Source organism: Monosiga brevicollis, genomic scaffold (assembly GCF_000002865.3).
Source record: "Monosiga brevicollis MX1 MONBRscaffold_37 genomic scaffold, whole genome shotgun sequence".
NCBI classification, from domain to species: domain Eukaryota; class Choanoflagellata; order Craspedida; family Salpingoecidae; genus Monosiga; species Monosiga brevicollis.
In genome coordinates, this window is record NW_001865074.1 from 30,091 (window position 1) to 45,646 (window position 15,556).

Consider the following 15,556-nt stretch of genomic DNA (forward strand, 5'->3'; position numbering starts at 1 on the left):
TGTAGGCTTGAAAACTTGGCTCTTGCCTTCAACCTTCAGCATGACCTCGGCACCATCTCGGTGGCGTGTTGCACTGGAGGATCGAAGCAACCGGCACCGTTCCGGGTTGGTTGCGAAAGATCCCAATGTGCCCACCACAAGTAGCGGGAAGCGTGTCCAGTTCAGTGCGGAGCGTAACCAAGTGCGCCTCATTAGCCCGCGCCGCACCGGGCCACGGCAGTGGCGCAAGCTGGTGACTGGGACCTCTACCGCAGCAGATATAGGCAGAGGGGGTGCCGTCCAGGAAGAACAGCCCCAGACCAGAGCGAGGCGACCCTTTGCACGTCCACCACGCTCGCTTTCCGATCGGATTCCGGTGTTTGAGGATAAACCAGAAGACAGTGTATCCACACCTCACCCATCCACCAACAACGGCCCCAAGCTCGCTGCACCACAGCCGCGCCTCACTCAGCAGCTGCACCGAAACCGCACACCTGACCTGACCGGAAAGCACAAGCCGGCTGAGACCAGCACTTCGGAAGGGGATCAGCCTAAGCATTGCCCCGTGCTGTATGCCAACTCTCTGCCTGTACCGCGCCTTGCACCGCCAACTGAGCCCCCTGCAAGGTCGCCCTCACCCAAGGACCAGCCCACAGCTTCTGCTTCACCTTCGCCATTGGCATTGCAGCTGGCCATACGCCGCCCAGCGCATCGACGCCGGCCTCGGGCATGGCACCGGCGCCACCGTCAACGTCAAGCAGCAACGGCAGCGGCAGCGGAGCCGACACCAGAGGCAGAAGTCGAGGATGAGCTGCTCGCTCTGCCTGCGGCCTACGAGCTGCCGCTAGGACGATTGAACGAATATAATGTGATCGTTCCTGATGACGAAGTCTGTGAGCTCGTTCGCTCCCCACCTCGGCAGAGTGAACAAACCCGGGCTGGGACACCACCAGCAGGAAAGCAACGCAAAGCATTGAAAAAAGACCGGCGCAGCCGACGCTGAATCCACATGAAGATGCACATTGCGAATCTTGAGTTTCATCATGATCATGATGCAAGTTCGAGGCCAGGGGCGGTGAGCGGGAGCATGCCCCACCGGAAAACAGGTGGCCAACACTGAGTCGTGCTCAGCAAGGTACACCTCACGGGGTCATTGAATAGAAAATTGACATATCAATGTGGTCAAAGAGAGATAAAAAAAAAAAAGTGGCAGCAACACAAATATCGCAAGGAGAGGAGAAGAGGGCACAAGTTGGCCCACAGCTTCACAGCCTCCTGCCCCCGACCTTGTCGGGTACAGGCTTTGGGATAAGAGCGAGCAAAGAACAACAGCAATACAGGCAGAAAGGTGACCAGCACCCTGGCGAGAAGCGCGCGGTCAAGCACCCAGCATCTTAGGAGGAGTAAAATGGCAAGCCCTTGATCTTGGCATCAAGACTGGCCTCAAAGCCAGAGCTCTTGATTGGTTGCCCCACATCAAGAGTAGGCGTGCCGGCGATGTAAGGCACGAAAAGCTGCACAGATGACGGGGTGGCAACACGGGCCAAATGAGCACCGAGTGATCATCTCACAAGTCAAATCGTTGACAACCCACAACGAAAAAAAGAAAAGAAAAAAAAAAGAAAAAAAGAGAGAGAAAGAGAGAGAGAGGAGAGAGAGGAGAGAGAGGCTGGAAAATAGAATCGAGGCCAACATCTCCGACGCTACCCAAGGGGACTTGGGCTGAGAGAGGGGAACGGGCAGGGCCAACCTCGGTGTGGATGGAGCGAAGGATATCGCGCATGTTCTGTGTCTGCAAGTCGGTGGTAATGACAAACTTGAGCTTGCTGGCGGTCTCCATAAAGTGCAGGCGGTACGTCTCCGTGGCATAGGAGCCAAACTCAATGCCCGTTCTGCACCGTCGCACATGGTCATCGGTTTCGAGTCAAGACGGATCAGGCGTGTCATGGTGAACCTGTGCTGCCAAGCTCACGCAGCGGGCAACAAGATGCACGAGTACGTACTCGGTGACAGGAGAAATTTTGTTCACAAACTGTTTGATGGACAAGATCATACCATACATCAAGTGCTGCTCCGACTAGATGAAGCGTTGAACAATGAGAAGCTCGAACCAAGGCCGCATTCCTGGCCATGGCCACGGGCAAGCGCGATGAATGCAGGCAGGAAGAGCGACGGACGTACCAGGGGCGGCTCGGCACGCGGCGGCTCGTCGCGTCGATGCCACTCCCGGAAGAACAAACAAGTGCCCTTTCGGTCAAAAATGTAGAGGTAGAAAATCATCACGCCGATGTACCTTCACACCCCCCCTACTGAGCGTCCTGGCCCTGCCACTGACGCCCCGACCAGGCTGCCACAGCGTCGTGCTATCAATGTGAATGTGTGTGTGTTTTTGTGTGTTAACAAAGCCAATTGTCTGACAAATATGATCACATCCTTTTCCTTCTGCTTCTTCTTCTTCCACTCATACGAATGAGGGTCAATTACACGAGTGCGGTGGTGACCACAGCGGGTAGAACGAAGAACCTTCGGGAGAGGTCGATGCGCCTTTGAGACAAGCGAGTCACGACCATGATGACACAGCCCGTGCTGGTTACGGCATAGCCTGCTCTGGATGCTGGCTTCGGTTAAAAAGAAAAATCAAGTCAAAAGAAGAGCAAGCGAGTAGAGCTCAAACACGCACACAAAAGGTTTGAAGGTGGACTGTCTAAAGCGGCGTTACTCTTCTGGAGCCATTGACTGCGGACGACGGGCTTTAAAATCGCCCAAAATGTTGCCAAAGCCCACGCCTTGGACGCGCTTTGCTTGAATGGGCTTGAAGTCTTCTGGGCGCACCTCGCCAGGTTCGCTTGAGGTTGGCATCGCATCCACGGCTGGCGGTGACGAAGCAGCTTCGGATGCGTCCTCGACAGTTTCAGGAACCGGCTCTTCAGGAGCGGGTGCTTCCTCATCTTCGACATCGTTGTCAATACTACCAGATATCCAAATCAGATGAGGAAAATGTGCCTGAAATGCCTGGAGACCGGGAAGAGAGAAAAAAAAAAGGAAAAGAAACTCCGTGTCAAGGGATAAGTTTATGGGTAGCTGACCTTTGAGGGACTGGAGGACCATCAAGCGAGCCGTAAATTTCACCCTTATCGATCAACTGCAACCACGCAAGGCAACAACATGAAGGTGAGACGTGCAGCCGCATCAAGGCCCCGGCTGAGCGTCATGCATTCTCCGCAACAAGTACGCACATCCTGTTGAGCCTGAATAATGGATGCGACCCAGGTGGCTCGCTCCTTGGCTGAGTAGGCACACATAAACTTGCAGTGGTTGTCCCAAAAGTCCACCACCTCCTTTTCCGTTTCACCCGGCCAGAACACGCCGTCATCCAAGGGCCGAATGCAGTAGCACAGCGAGCTTTTGGGAGCACGCTTATAGTTGCGCACGTTGTACACCAGGGCGTTGACAAAGACAAAGGTTCCTGAGACCCAAGGGGAGACAAAGGCCAGACATGGCACACCAGATGAGGCATTGGTCGAGCTGTCAGACACACAGAGACAACAAAAGTCAGGGCCGGTTGGCCGTCGATCAGCCGGCCCTACCGAGGGGTTTCTCAATCTCAGCCAAGGTTTTGGGCTGCTTTTGATAGTAGGCGATGGCTGTGTCCTGCAACACGCAAAAGCGTGACTTCCAGGTCTTGCGAGTTCCTCCACGCTTGTACAGCTGGCCCTGCAATTGACGGCTGGGGCTGCCCACTAGCTCATTGGCCACGAAGCGCACAATCAACTTGCTTTCGAAATGCTTGGGCCAGCGAGATTTGACCTCGAGAATACGTTCATGGGCTGCCAGCTGACGCTCAACGGGCGGGCACTCGAGCACCTCCCAGAGTTGCCACTCATGCGTTGTGCTATCACTAGGCGATTTGGTTTCCAACAGGTAGTTTTGGAGAAGCTCACCGGCTGTCGTGAAAATGTTGACAGCGTTTTTGGTAAAAACGCCATTGCTCTCGCCCAGGAGGAAAATGGTTTCCTCGTCACTGGCTGGCTGGTCGACCTGAATCATAGACTTTGGGCGTGGAGTCGTGGGCACAGCAGGCGGCTGGACGGCTTGTGCCTGACTGACGTTGCGCTGGGGCAGAGATGGGGCGTCGCCAGCGGACCCAGATGCACCGGCGGGCGCCATGCTCATGGGCCGCTGCGGAAGCTTGGGCGGAGCGGTTTCCACAGCCGTGCTCAGAGGACGGCTCGGCAATTGTGGGGGCACGGTAGGGGTGATCATTTCGCTCGAAGGCCGCTTGGGCAGCGAAGGAGGGGCTGCCGCAGGTGGTCGCGACGGGAGGCTGGGAACGGCGTCACGCTCTTCTTCGACTTCATCAAGGGAGTCCGATGCCGGTGTAGGATCGGGCAGAGGCGCACGTTCTCGGATGGTTTCGCCAGCCTGCGAATCGGGAAGGGCAGCAGGTGGGCGGCGAGATATGGGCTCAGCGGGAGGTGTGGGCTGTGGTGCTGGTGGGCGAGCCGGTGCAGGCTCGGCGGGAATGGGGTTGACCGGAGCTGGGGGCTCTGGTGCTGGCTCGCTTGGGACCAAACTGGGTTTATTGGCCTTGGGTAGGGCAGGAGGAGCTTCCTGTGGCTGAGATCCCACCGTGGATGCGGCTTTGGGCGAAGCGGGGGGTGCGGCTTTGGTGGTGGGAGGGGCCGGGGGATCCTCTGCAGGAGCCACCGAGCCGCTGGACATGCGAGGTTTGGGACGGGGGGCCGGTTTGGGGGGTGGGGGCTTGCGGCCAGCGGGGGGCGGGGGGCGTTTGGCTTCCACTGGAACGGGCGCTGAGGAGGCGACAGGGGACTGAGATGCCGACGCCTCGAGGTCGTCCTCATTTTCACCTGGAATGGTTTCTGGAGTAGCTATGGCGTATTCGGGAGCACCGTTCGCCTCCGATGCAGTTGATGCGCTGGGCTGCGGTTCTGCCTCGGGCTCCGATTCGGGCTGAGAAGCAGCAGGAGGCGCTGCCTCGTCTGGGACAGGTGCAGACACTGAGGTAGGGGCCGGTGTTGGCGCCGGCGTAGGAGGCAGAGCTGTTGCGGCGCTGGGAACTGGCGTCGGCGCGGCCAGCAAAGCTTGGGCCACTTGTTGTGGGTTGTAGTTGGGGGCTGTTAGGCAATCAACAAGACGACGATGAGGTGGCGGTTTGTGGAGTGAATGAGCAGGCAGCACGAGGTGCAGAAGGCGGCCGGCAGTGTAGGGTGGGGATTGTAACGACGCTCAGGCTTGCAGGGACGATTGATGAGACAGACCATTGAGAAGGATGCGCTTGCGGTGACCAGGAAGGGTAATGTTCATTTCGTCTAAGTCCGATTTGTCTAGTGCGTGGATCATGCTGGGATCATCGTAGCTGATGGGGCATAGGGGGTAGGGGGCAGCAAGCAGGGGTGGGGATGAAACAAAGATGAGGCTAAGGAGGCTGAGCCAATGAAAAAGCAGCTCTGCCCTGTGCGTGAGGATATCTGGCGCCTACCCGAGCTCGATAAACTGCTGGGCATACTGGCCAAGATTGAGGGATGCCAACCAGGAGCGCACGGCATCCTCTGGGCTTGATGTGGCAGCCATGGCGAAGAAATCCTTGCCTAAGCTGAGGACAATGGCGGCGCCAACAGAGACTGAGCTTAAAAAGCGGTGCGTGCTGCGGACTCTTGTCTAGGATCCAACGGTCAGGCAAGCGACCTCGAACAAGGACAGGGGTCGCTCACGTTTGGTCTGGCCGTCAAACGTGGCCGTGTGCCACCGCGATAGCACGGAGCAAAACAGCAAGGAGGGGGACAGCCAGGCCCACTCGCCCAGTGCACACACAGCAGATCTACAAAACCACCGAGACAGGGGTATCCAAAAAAAGGCAGCGGCACCAACAGCACCAGAAGCCACAGCGGCAGTCGCAGCAATGAGACCAGCACCAGCACCAGCACCAGCAGCAGGATGAACACAAACACACGACACAATGATCGTGCGTTTGCCAAATGCAAGTTTGCAAGCCTCAGGCATACAGCCGAGTGACCCGCCTTCCGTCTTCCACCGCACTCTTGACCACAAACCATCCAATGCCCCTGTCAATTCACCTGACCCAACAAGACGAACCGGGCGCTGCCATTTGATCCAAACGTACCAGCATCCAACACACACACAAGCCAGTGTGTGTGTGTGTATGTGTGTGTGTGCTTTTGAACGTTTTGTTCAATGAAACTGCTCTCTCTCTCTCTCTTCTCTCTTTCCCTCTCTCTCTCTTTTGTCTTTTGTCTTTCTAAGAGCCAGTTGGAACAGCAGAGGTCAGTCTTTCACTGAAGGCTATGTTTTGACCCCATCTGACATTAAAGTCGATGTCGCAATTCCGTCTGGTTTCTCTCTCTCGATCTCTCTCTCTCTCTCTTATTTTTTCTCTCTCTCACTAGACGCGTGCCCGTCGAAATCGGTCGCGGGAGCGGCAGCGGCAGCGCAGGGTGGTGTGAATTGGTGCCTTTATGGGTTGTGGTGCATTCCCGCGTGGCAATCAAGAGAAAAGCTCGTGAACATACACACACGGGTGGTCTTTGCAGAGTGCTTGTGTCGACACAGGACACACGCGTGCTCACAATCAAGGCCTCACCCGTGCCATGACGACCGAGTCGCCCCGAGCGACGGGTCAGGTTGTGCGCTTGACCAACGGGCAGTTGTATACGGCTGATGGATTTGTTCGTGAGGATCTTTGGATCGAGAATGGGCGCATCGTCAACCCAACCGAGCTCTTCTTTGCCGAACGGCGACAGGTCTGTCGCCCTCGTCGCGAGGGCTCCGCCGTGGGCCAACCAGCTCACGCCTGGACTTGTTCGCCCACATTGCCCATTCTTAGGCGGACCGTGTCGTTGACTGCCAAGGCTGCTTCATCGTGCCCGGCTTTATTGACATCCAGGTGCTTTTTGTGTCGTGAGCAGCCTGATCCTTTGTGGCATCATCACCCAACATTCTTGCTGCCCATCCAAAACTCACCACGTGCCGCCACGCCTGGCCACCTCCCGCCGAGCCAGCTCAATGGCGCATACGGCGTTGATTTTACTTCAGCAGACCCCGCGACCCTGGTTGATGGTCTGCAAGCCGTAAGACACAAACTTCTTCGGCATGGAGTTACCGGCTTTTGTCCAACTTTGATCACTGCCTCTCCTGAAAGCTACCGTGAGCGCCTCCCATTGGTCAGTCAACGCTGCTGCAATGGCCTTGAATGGCCTTACATAGCTGTCAGCACCGCCCGACCTACCCGTGGTTGTTGTACCCGCATCTCACACATAACTGCGCCTCAAACAGCTCCCTCGACAGGCAGGAGATGCCCACGGCGCTGCTGTATTGGGCGTTCACATTGAAGGCCCCTTTATCCATCCCGAAAAAAAGGGTGCACACCCTGAACAATGGATCCGTAGCTCCAACCTTTCCATCGCTGACGTCGAAGCCGTTTACGGCTCCTTGGACAATGTGGCCTACGTCACCATGGCTCCTGAGCTTGAAAACGCCGTCGATGTCACCCGGGAGCTTGTGCGTCGAGGCGTTCGCGTCAGCCTGGGTCACACTCACTCCAATCTTGAAGAAGCACACACTGCAATTCTCGCCGGCGCCAGCTGTCTCACACATCTCTTCAATGCCATGACCGGCTTTCACCATCGGTATGTGTATGAGTGTGTGTGTGTGTGTGTGTGTGTGTGTGTGTGTGTGTGTGTGTGTGTGTGTGTGTGTGTGTGTGTGTGTGTGTGTGTGTGTGTGTGTGTGTGTGTGTGTGTGTGTGTGTGTGTGTGTGTGTGTGTGTGTGTGTCTCTTGAACTCCAAACCACCTACAGTGAGCCAGGCCTGAACCCGGCGCATTTTCATTCATGCCTTGGTCACCCCCACCCTCGGTGGTGTTAATGTCTGTGCAGTAACCCCGGAGTCATCGGCCTGCTCCCTTACGCTGCCGAAGATCGCTTCACCATGTATTATGGCCTCATTGTCGATGGCTATCACACGCACGATGCCAGTATTCGCCTGGCCCATGCCATGCACCCTCGCGGTTAGCCACATCGTACCGACAACGCAAGCAACCCACTCTCACGTGCATGCTTCAACCCCACTAACTGCAGCCCTTGCCTGACCATCGTCTAGGCTGCGTGCTTGTCACAGATGCCACGGAAGCCATGGGTTTGGCACCTGGTGAGCATCACCTTGGAGACATGACTGTCATCCTTGATGAACACCAACGTCTTACTGTCAAAGGCACGGACACGCTTGCCGGCAGGTATGATCTGACCGTGCATCTGAAAACGGGCACAGTTGACCTGTCGCGCCCACCCACGCTCGGGCTTTGTCATGACCGTCTCTCGGTTCACGTGGCCCTCGTTTCGTGTCATAGCGCTGCAACCATGGATGCCTGCGTTCGCCGTTTCTCCACCTATTGTAAGCACAGTTCCACAAATCGAACTGTACTGCACCCATCCCAATGCTCACCCGCCTTCCTTTTCTCTCTCGTCAGGCGGTCTGGGTCATGCCGTCCGAGCTGCCTCCACGCACCCAGCCGAGGTTTGTCTTCTTTGTGAGCCGCACGTCGGGATTTGGCGCTTGCGCTCATCAAGCCATGCATGTGTGTCATAGATGCTCGGCCTTGCTCAAAATAAAGGCCATCTCAAGTATGGCTATGACGCTGACCTGGTGCTCCTTCACCCAGAGGACCTGTCTGTCCGGGCCACATGGGTGGCAGGGCAGCAGGTTTACACTGCTCCAGACTCGACAGTGGATGCTTGAGAAATAAAAGCAAAGTGGTTCAACTATCTTGCAAACACAAGGGTAGAAAAGTGCAAGTCGGACAACCCCGCACCCGCTGGACGGGCCAATTAAATGTGCAAAAATACGAGTGAAGGATGGCCACTTCAACCATTTAGGAACGCGCCCAATCTCTGCGCCAGCACATGCGGCGTGAAAGAATTGTGATGGGATCTGAACTTGAGCCTCAACCAAGAGTGATCGCGCACAGTGCTACTAACATGTAAAAAAGAACGAATGACAAAACACACAAGTCAAAAACTGCGAAATTCACTCAAATGCAAGGTTAGGCCAACAGAAAAGCCGTGAAAAACCAAAAAGGATTGGCCATGCATGGGCACAAGCAGCACACGATACGAGAGATGGACGCTGCTGACAACGCACACATCCCACGGGGAAAAACGGGTATCGACCGTTCAGACCAAAACTAAAGAGCAGGAAATACACGATTATAGCTCGTACACAAACAGACGTAGTCAACAACGGTCTTTCAGATAAAAAAAAGAAGCAAAACAAATGTACACATACGCAACACCAGATTTGCTCAAGTGACTTTTAAACGACTGAGACACTGGTCGAATCGCCGTAGGGAGAGCTCGGCGTGGACTTGGCTTGATCCGTGTTCAACACGCGCCGCGCGTGAGCCGGAGTGGCAGGCCCTGTTTTAGAGGTCAGCGTTGCAGCCACCTCTGTCGCCACCTCGCGTACAACCTCACCAGTGACGTTGTCCTCCAAGTCACTGATGACCGAGGCACGTTGGCTGGCATCGTCAATATATGACTCGCGCTGGCTAAAACTAGTAGAGGCATCCAGATCGGGATCCTCGGCCGATTGAGCGCGAGACCCGCTGCGATGGGAGGCAGATTTCAGCCGCTTTGGCCTGCGACGACCTGTGCGGCGTCGCGCCAAAGGAGAAGCTAAAAAATTGGCCCAACATGCATCAGTTTACGAAAGCAAACGAGAGAAAAAGAGCATATTGATAGCTTGCATGAAAGACCTACTTCGCTCGTCCTTGTCTTTCAGCTCCTGCCAGGTGGCACGATTGGCCGTGATATTCTAAAAAAGGAGGGTTGTCAGCACCCAGTGAGCGCAATCCTCCCACGCAGGGTACGCAAAAAATAATGCAAGGTTGATCCCCGGAGGGGGCAGCATGGAACAGACCTCGATTGGACTCTGATCAGGCTCCTCGCCGACCAGCTCATACCAAGTGGTCCAGAGCGGCATTACGATAAAGTCTATAAAGCCAATTTGGGAGGTTGGAAGATTGGTTTTGTCGCGGTCGTTGATGGGCCCAACTTCCAGCTGCAGCTCGCGCTCTCGATCGCCCTGACGGAAGAGCTCGTTGACAATGCGCTCGGCCCAAACCTGAACATCACGGGCAATCCAATGAGCCAGCGCAATGCAACGTGTATTGCGTGAGGCTGCTGGATAGCCAATGAGCTAATGACGACGAAGCGAACCTTGGAGATGGCAAACGGCTTGGTGGGACCAGCCAGATCAGCGCAATGAACAATGGCTTGGAGCAACAGCTGACGGTCCTCATCGCTTCAGTCATAGGCAAAGCAGGGTGGGATAGAAAAAAAAATTGAGCATTGTTGCAAGAAAGAATGTGGATCACTCACTCGTATGCATCGCCCGAGGTTGAAAGTTGACACCGCTTTGGCACAGGCCTTCCTTACCTAAGATCCGTGAGGTCACGGCAGCTGGTGTTGTTGATGCGCTCAACGAAGGAGCGGAACTCCGCAAGGAAGGTAAAGTGTTTGGCCATATCCGTCGCGAGGATCATATCAATCACCAAGCTACGCGCGGTTGTTCGCAGGTCCGCCTCGAGGTTGGCCAGCAAATTGCATCCTTCTTCCTGCATGAGCTTGAAAGAGGTTGCTGCATGATGGTTCTCCAGAATTGACTGTTTGAAGAGAAAAGAAAAAGGTGAGAAAAGATCGGCAATATCGCGACTTGTATCCAAGTCGCACATCAAAACCCACGAGAAGTGCTATGGTGCCAAGGGACAGCGAGAATTTGACAAGGACACCTCACCTGATCGTTGTACAGAATGGCCAAGGGGGCGGAGGTGGCTGCCAGAAACGTATTGTTGAACCCAAAGTGACCCACGTCGTGTCCAGCCGCAGCGATGACGGCAGCAAGGACTTCGAGATCGTTGAGACAATTGCGCACAATGGGCGCTTCCATGAGCAGGAAGGTGCTGTGCGTGACGTCAGCGGCATGCAGATTGTTGTGGTAGAGAACGTCAGGATATCGTCCGTAGCCATCCTCGAGGCGCGCAAAGAAGCGTGCCGCCGTGCTCTAAAAAAAGACGCAAGGCAAGTGAGAAAACCACGACACGGAGAGAGGGCGAACAAGACGCCAAACAAGGCAAACAATAAGGCACATTCAAACAAGAAGAAAGCATTCTAACAAAGAAGAAAGGGTTTAAGGACCAAACAAACACGAGCGAAAGGGCAGGCAACAGGCGCAAGATCAAACCTTATCGAGTCCAAGATTGTCGAAAAGATTGCGCTCAGATAGAACTTGCATGGCAATCCCAACGAGTGGTCGGTGGGCCGCCACGCTTTCCTGTAGACAAGATCAACGAGTCAGAATTCGCAAAAACGAAATGACGATGGGGCCCACCGTGCCGTCAACACGAGCCAACGTACAAATTTGAAAATGTCCAGACCCCAATCGCGGATGCCATCGAGAAAGTCCAAGCACTTGTCATCAAAGTCCACCAACGGGTTTTCAAGAACGGCCCGGCTGCTGCGCGTGGAAAAGGAGCGCACAACGCGGGTGGTATTGCCTTGAAGACGCATGGGACGCGTAGCCAACGAGCGAGTAACACTGAGATCAGATGCCATGGCAGGAATATTTGGCGGCAATGAAGAGCTTTTTCGCGCCACTCGAAGCATGTCATCCTCGTCAGTCGAGTTGGTGTGAGTCAGGGCAATGCTGGGCCGAAGCTGGCGCAAGGAGCCCCGATTGCTACCAATATTGCTAGCGGGAGCGGCGCCCTCGCCGTTGGCTTCGGCGACGCCGTTTTCGATGAGTGTCTTTTCAGAAGATTGGGAGGTCAGCGGAGCTTTGCTACCATCGTCAACGGTCTGGCCTCGCATGAGAAGGGGTGAGGTACGTGGAGAACCGCTTTGAGTGCGATCGTTGGCAGTCGGGACCACCATGCTGGTGTTGCTGGGCGAAACAGCCTCGGTCGAGACGGCAGTACCGGTGCTCAAGGTCGTGGCCATGCTGGCGCGTGCAGAAGTGATCACCTCGCGAGCCAGAACGATCCCGGTACCCGACTTGGCGTCGATGCTATTGTGGCGCTCACGAGTAGCACCATCCTCGTTGCCACGGCGAAACGTGAAGATGGCTGGATCGCTGTTGCGGCCAGAGGACTCGGTGTGCAACAGGTGGGGTGACGACGGCTGTGAAGAGGGCTGGGAGGAACGCGGCTCGGTTGTCGTCATGCGCGGTGTCAGGGCCAGTAACTCCAACGTCGACTCGGATGTAGCAGCACTGGGTTGCTACGTGATGTTGCCATGGCAAAGCGTCAGAGGACCGGGTCAGATGAGACGGGAGACAAACGGGGAACTGTGACGGGTGTCCACAAAGCAAGTGACTCCCCAACGCAAGTGACTGCACAACGCGTACCTCGTGAGGCAGACCAGGCGAGCGAGGGGATCGTGGAGAGCGCGGAGAATTGGGAGAGCGCAAAGACCGGGGAAGGACCGCATCCTGGGATTGACGATTACTCCGGACTTGTGACCAAGAGACCTCATCTTCTTCCGTGATCTGGGACATGCGTCGACGCTGGCGCAGAGCGCTGAAAAGGGAAGGGTCAGCCGACTGGGAAAAGTCGATGTCCATCGCCATACCCCGGGATGGATTGCCCATGGTGGCTGACAGCCGACGCACGAGCATGGCTTCGCTAGCACTACGGGACTTTATACTATCCACTGACAGACTGAGCGAACGTTTTATTAGGAAAAAAAAAAAAAAAAAAAAACGAGACCAAGAAGCATGAGTCTGAGGTGCCAAAGGCATGCATTTACAAGTTGCAAGACGTTGAAGAGCAGGTGAAAGCAAGAAAAGATGACGGGCAAGGAGCGGAAGGTATACCGGCTGCCTGAAGATCGGCGCATGGGAGAAAGGCGCCGGCGAATGGAGCGACGCCGGCGATTGTCAGCGTCTGAGTAACTTTCAACCCAGCGCTTCATGCTCTCGTCCATGCCGGAACGATCAAGCTTCGACTGCAGGATCCGGTTCACCTACGACGGGTGTACCCAGGGCCAAAAGGAGCAAGTGTGAGGCCAAAAACCGCACATCTATTTGGCTGGACAAAGATTAGCCCATGATAAACTGAAACCGACCTCATTGTGTGCTGTGCGGGCAATGTTTTGCTGCTTGAGATAGTCAATGCACCACTTGAGGCGTGTCGGGGTTGAATCCTCTTCGGAAGGGATTTGTCGCTCGGCGAATGGCAATCTGAACAAGGAGACGAAGAAGGAGGAGGAGGAGAATAATAAGGAAAAGAAGAAGAAGGAGAAGACAGAGAAACAGAGAAGGAGGAGAAGAAGGAGAAGAGGGAGAAGGAGAAAAGGGAGAAGGAGAAGAAAAGCATCAAGGACGGGGTGGGATACAAAAACGTTGAAGAGAGCAGGGCCAATTGTGGGCACGATGGATCGGATGGGCTCAGAAGCTGCGAGGTTGAGGAGAAGATGGACCAACCTGCTTTCGAAGATGTCGACTGGCTCGAGCGGATGTTCATCGAGAATGGACTGAAGCAGACCAATGACCTGAAAAGGCGGGGAACGCCCAGTTGGATAGATGAGACACAGAATGCCAAAAGAGGAAATCATCGCCAACATTATCAATATGGGGGGGCGGGGGGGGTAAAGACAATGAAAACTGGGAAGCAAGAGGTGTGCTTGATGGGCCTACCGGAGCAAATGGAGAGGTGGTGCTCTCGAGAATCTGAACGCTGGGGTCGCCAAAGCTGACTTCTGAGGTATCCGACTCGGCATCAGAAAAGCTCTCGGTCATCCAGTCCATGGGGTCAGCACCAGAGCGGAGTTGGTCCATCACTGAGCCTTGAAAGCCCGAGTCTGGCATACTGCGGAGCTGGTCCAGCGCTGAGCCTTGAAAACTCGATTCGGGCATTTCCAATGGAGGATTCATGTTACCGGCGCGGCCCGCCCCAAGGGGGATGGTTGATGCGTGGGGCAACGGCATACGCCCTGCGCAGACGCCCCACAGCGCGTGCTGGGGGAAGGGAGAGAAGTTGACCTCAAGGCTGTCAAGTGCTGGATCAGGTGCCTGTCACGACGGGATACGCAGACAGGCTTGACCAATCGGCAAAAGAAGGCACGCAGCACAGAACTGCGTGACGCTCAGACACACTGTGCCGTCCAAAAGCCTTCAAAAGTGGCGAAGGAGGTTGTGCGCAACTTGCTGTCACACTGCACTGTGAAATACATGCACAAACAAAGGGTAGGAAGGCAGTGGCAATTCACAGAAGCGTGAGCGAATGCAAAAACGTGGGTAGCTGGGGACGAGCAGGCCAAAGACTCGCAAAGTTTGCGCCCAGGCTTGGTTAACGCGTGTCTTCTGCTGACTTGTGTTTAAAAAAAAAAAAAGCAAGAAAAAAACGAACAAAATGGTTTTTCTGATCAAAAAAGAGAGAGAAAAGGGCAGAGGCTAAAGAACAAGAGCATGAATGGCAGGCGAAAAGCATGGGGAAAAACGAGGGGAAGAGAGAGATGATATGATGATATGTGGTCAAGGTAAAGGAGGAGGGTGGTCGAAGGAGGCGTTTGAACACGGCAGGGTGAGCAGGCAGTCGATAAAGACAACTTGGCAACGCAAGAGCAGAAGAAACATGGGAGAGCGGGGTGGCAATGGATGTGGTGGTGCATGTGGCATCCAAGGGTGGGCGGGCGGACGGGGCGGGAAGGAGAGGCGGGGATGGGACAAGTGCCCAACGAAACCAGGAGGCTGTGAATGACCGGGCTGATGGAAACCAAGGCAAAGCATGGGAACAGGCAACAAGCAACGGGCGGCGAAGACATTTGGTTTGGACCGAGATGGCAGAGCGAGAGGCAAAAAAGGCAGAGGCAGGTAAAAGCTGTGGGGGAGGGGGGGAAGAAAGCGGTGTCCGGGGGATAACACCGCCGTACAAAGGGTGGTTCAAAGTCATTGGCAGCACAGGGGAGAGGGAGAGGGAGGGAGGAACACGCACCTCGTCCATTCATTCACAACTCACGATGCCCTCGCAAATGCTATTTTGTGCCTGTCAAGGCAAGAGACACACCGAGCGCGAGACAGAGAGAGAGAGACAGAGAGAGAGTGTGTGTGTGTGTGTGAGAGACAGAGAGACAGAGAGAGACAGAGAGAGAGACAGAGACACAGAGACAACAGAGACAGAGGACACAGAGAGAGAGATTGGTCGTCACGGACAACAAGAGAAACACAGACAGAGAGAGAGAGAGAGAATGGGGTTGGGGATGCAGAGAGTGTGTAAGTGCGTGTTGGCAATACTCAAGAATTGGGTGGCCTTTATCGTTGTGCGTAGAGAGTGGTCGTGTGATGTGGGTCAAGTAGAGAGGGAGGATGCAAGCTTGGACAAAAGAATTTAGTACTGGTTTTTCTTTTGTTTGTCTCCCTTTGTCTCTTCTCTCAACTCTCTCTCACATTCTCTCTCTCTCAACCTCTCAATCTCTCTCTCAATCTCTCAATCTCTCAATCTCTCAATCTCTCTCCCAATCCCTCTCAATCTCTCAATCTCTCTCTCAAT

The 15,556-nt window shown here is 55.0% G+C and overlaps 4 protein-coding genes across 4 annotated transcripts in view; 2 read left to right on the forward strand and 2 right to left on the reverse strand.

The window, feature by feature from the left end:
* Positions 1-40: 40 nt before the first annotated feature.
* Positions 41-982, forward strand: MONBRDRAFT_12257 (uncharacterized protein; the record flags this gene model as incomplete). Its single annotated transcript, XM_001750088.1, has 1 exon — positions 41-982. The coding sequence occupies one exon, from the start codon at positions 41-43 to the stop codon at positions 980-982; it is 942 nt and encodes a 313-aa protein (XP_001750140.1).
* Positions 983-1,373: 391 nt separating this feature from the next.
* On the reverse strand, positions 1,374-5,571 carry MONBRDRAFT_29641 (uncharacterized protein; the record flags this gene model as incomplete). The annotated part of the gene is made up of 10 exons (XM_001750133.1): positions 1,374-1,493; positions 1,730-1,871; positions 1,983-2,056; positions 2,161-2,226; positions 2,812-2,947; positions 3,066-3,121; positions 3,216-3,445; positions 3,567-5,114; positions 5,259-5,425; positions 5,480-5,571. 10 exons carry the CDS (start codon positions 5,569-5,571, stop codon positions 1,374-1,376), a joined length of 2,631 nt encoding a protein of 876 aa, XP_001750185.1.
* Positions 5,572-6,605: 1,034 nt separating this feature from the next.
* MONBRDRAFT_12259 (uncharacterized protein) lies at positions 6,606-8,028 on the forward strand (the record flags this gene model as incomplete). Its single annotated transcript, XM_001750089.1, has 3 exons — positions 6,606-6,758; positions 7,291-7,643; positions 7,893-8,028. 3 exons carry the CDS (start codon positions 6,606-6,608, stop codon positions 8,026-8,028), a joined length of 642 nt encoding a protein of 213 aa, XP_001750141.1.
* A 1,296-nt stretch (positions 8,029-9,324) lies between these two features.
* MONBRDRAFT_34427 (uncharacterized protein) overlaps positions 9,325-15,556 on the reverse strand; it is a gene marked incomplete at both ends in the record, with an annotated part of 9,297 nt that continues 3,065 nt past the window's right edge. The window contains 14 exons of the mRNA XM_001750134.1: positions 9,325-9,686; positions 9,771-9,825; positions 9,931-10,134; positions 10,230-10,314; positions 10,449-10,675; positions 10,807-11,073; positions 11,254-11,343; positions 11,427-12,287; positions 12,523-12,727; positions 12,883-13,031; positions 13,134-13,248; positions 13,492-13,559; positions 13,705-14,000; positions 15,074-15,316. Coding sequence (XP_001750186.1) covers positions 9,325-9,686; positions 9,771-9,825; positions 9,931-10,134; positions 10,230-10,314; positions 10,449-10,675; positions 10,807-11,073; positions 11,254-11,343; positions 11,427-12,287; positions 12,523-12,727; positions 12,883-13,031; positions 13,134-13,248; positions 13,492-13,559; positions 13,705-14,000; positions 15,074-15,316 — 3,227 coding nt within the window. The remainder of the gene's footprint in view (positions 9,687-9,770; positions 9,826-9,930; positions 10,135-10,229; positions 10,315-10,448; positions 10,676-10,806; positions 11,074-11,253; positions 11,344-11,426; positions 12,288-12,522; positions 12,728-12,882; positions 13,032-13,133; positions 13,249-13,491; positions 13,560-13,704; positions 14,001-15,073; positions 15,317-15,556) is intronic.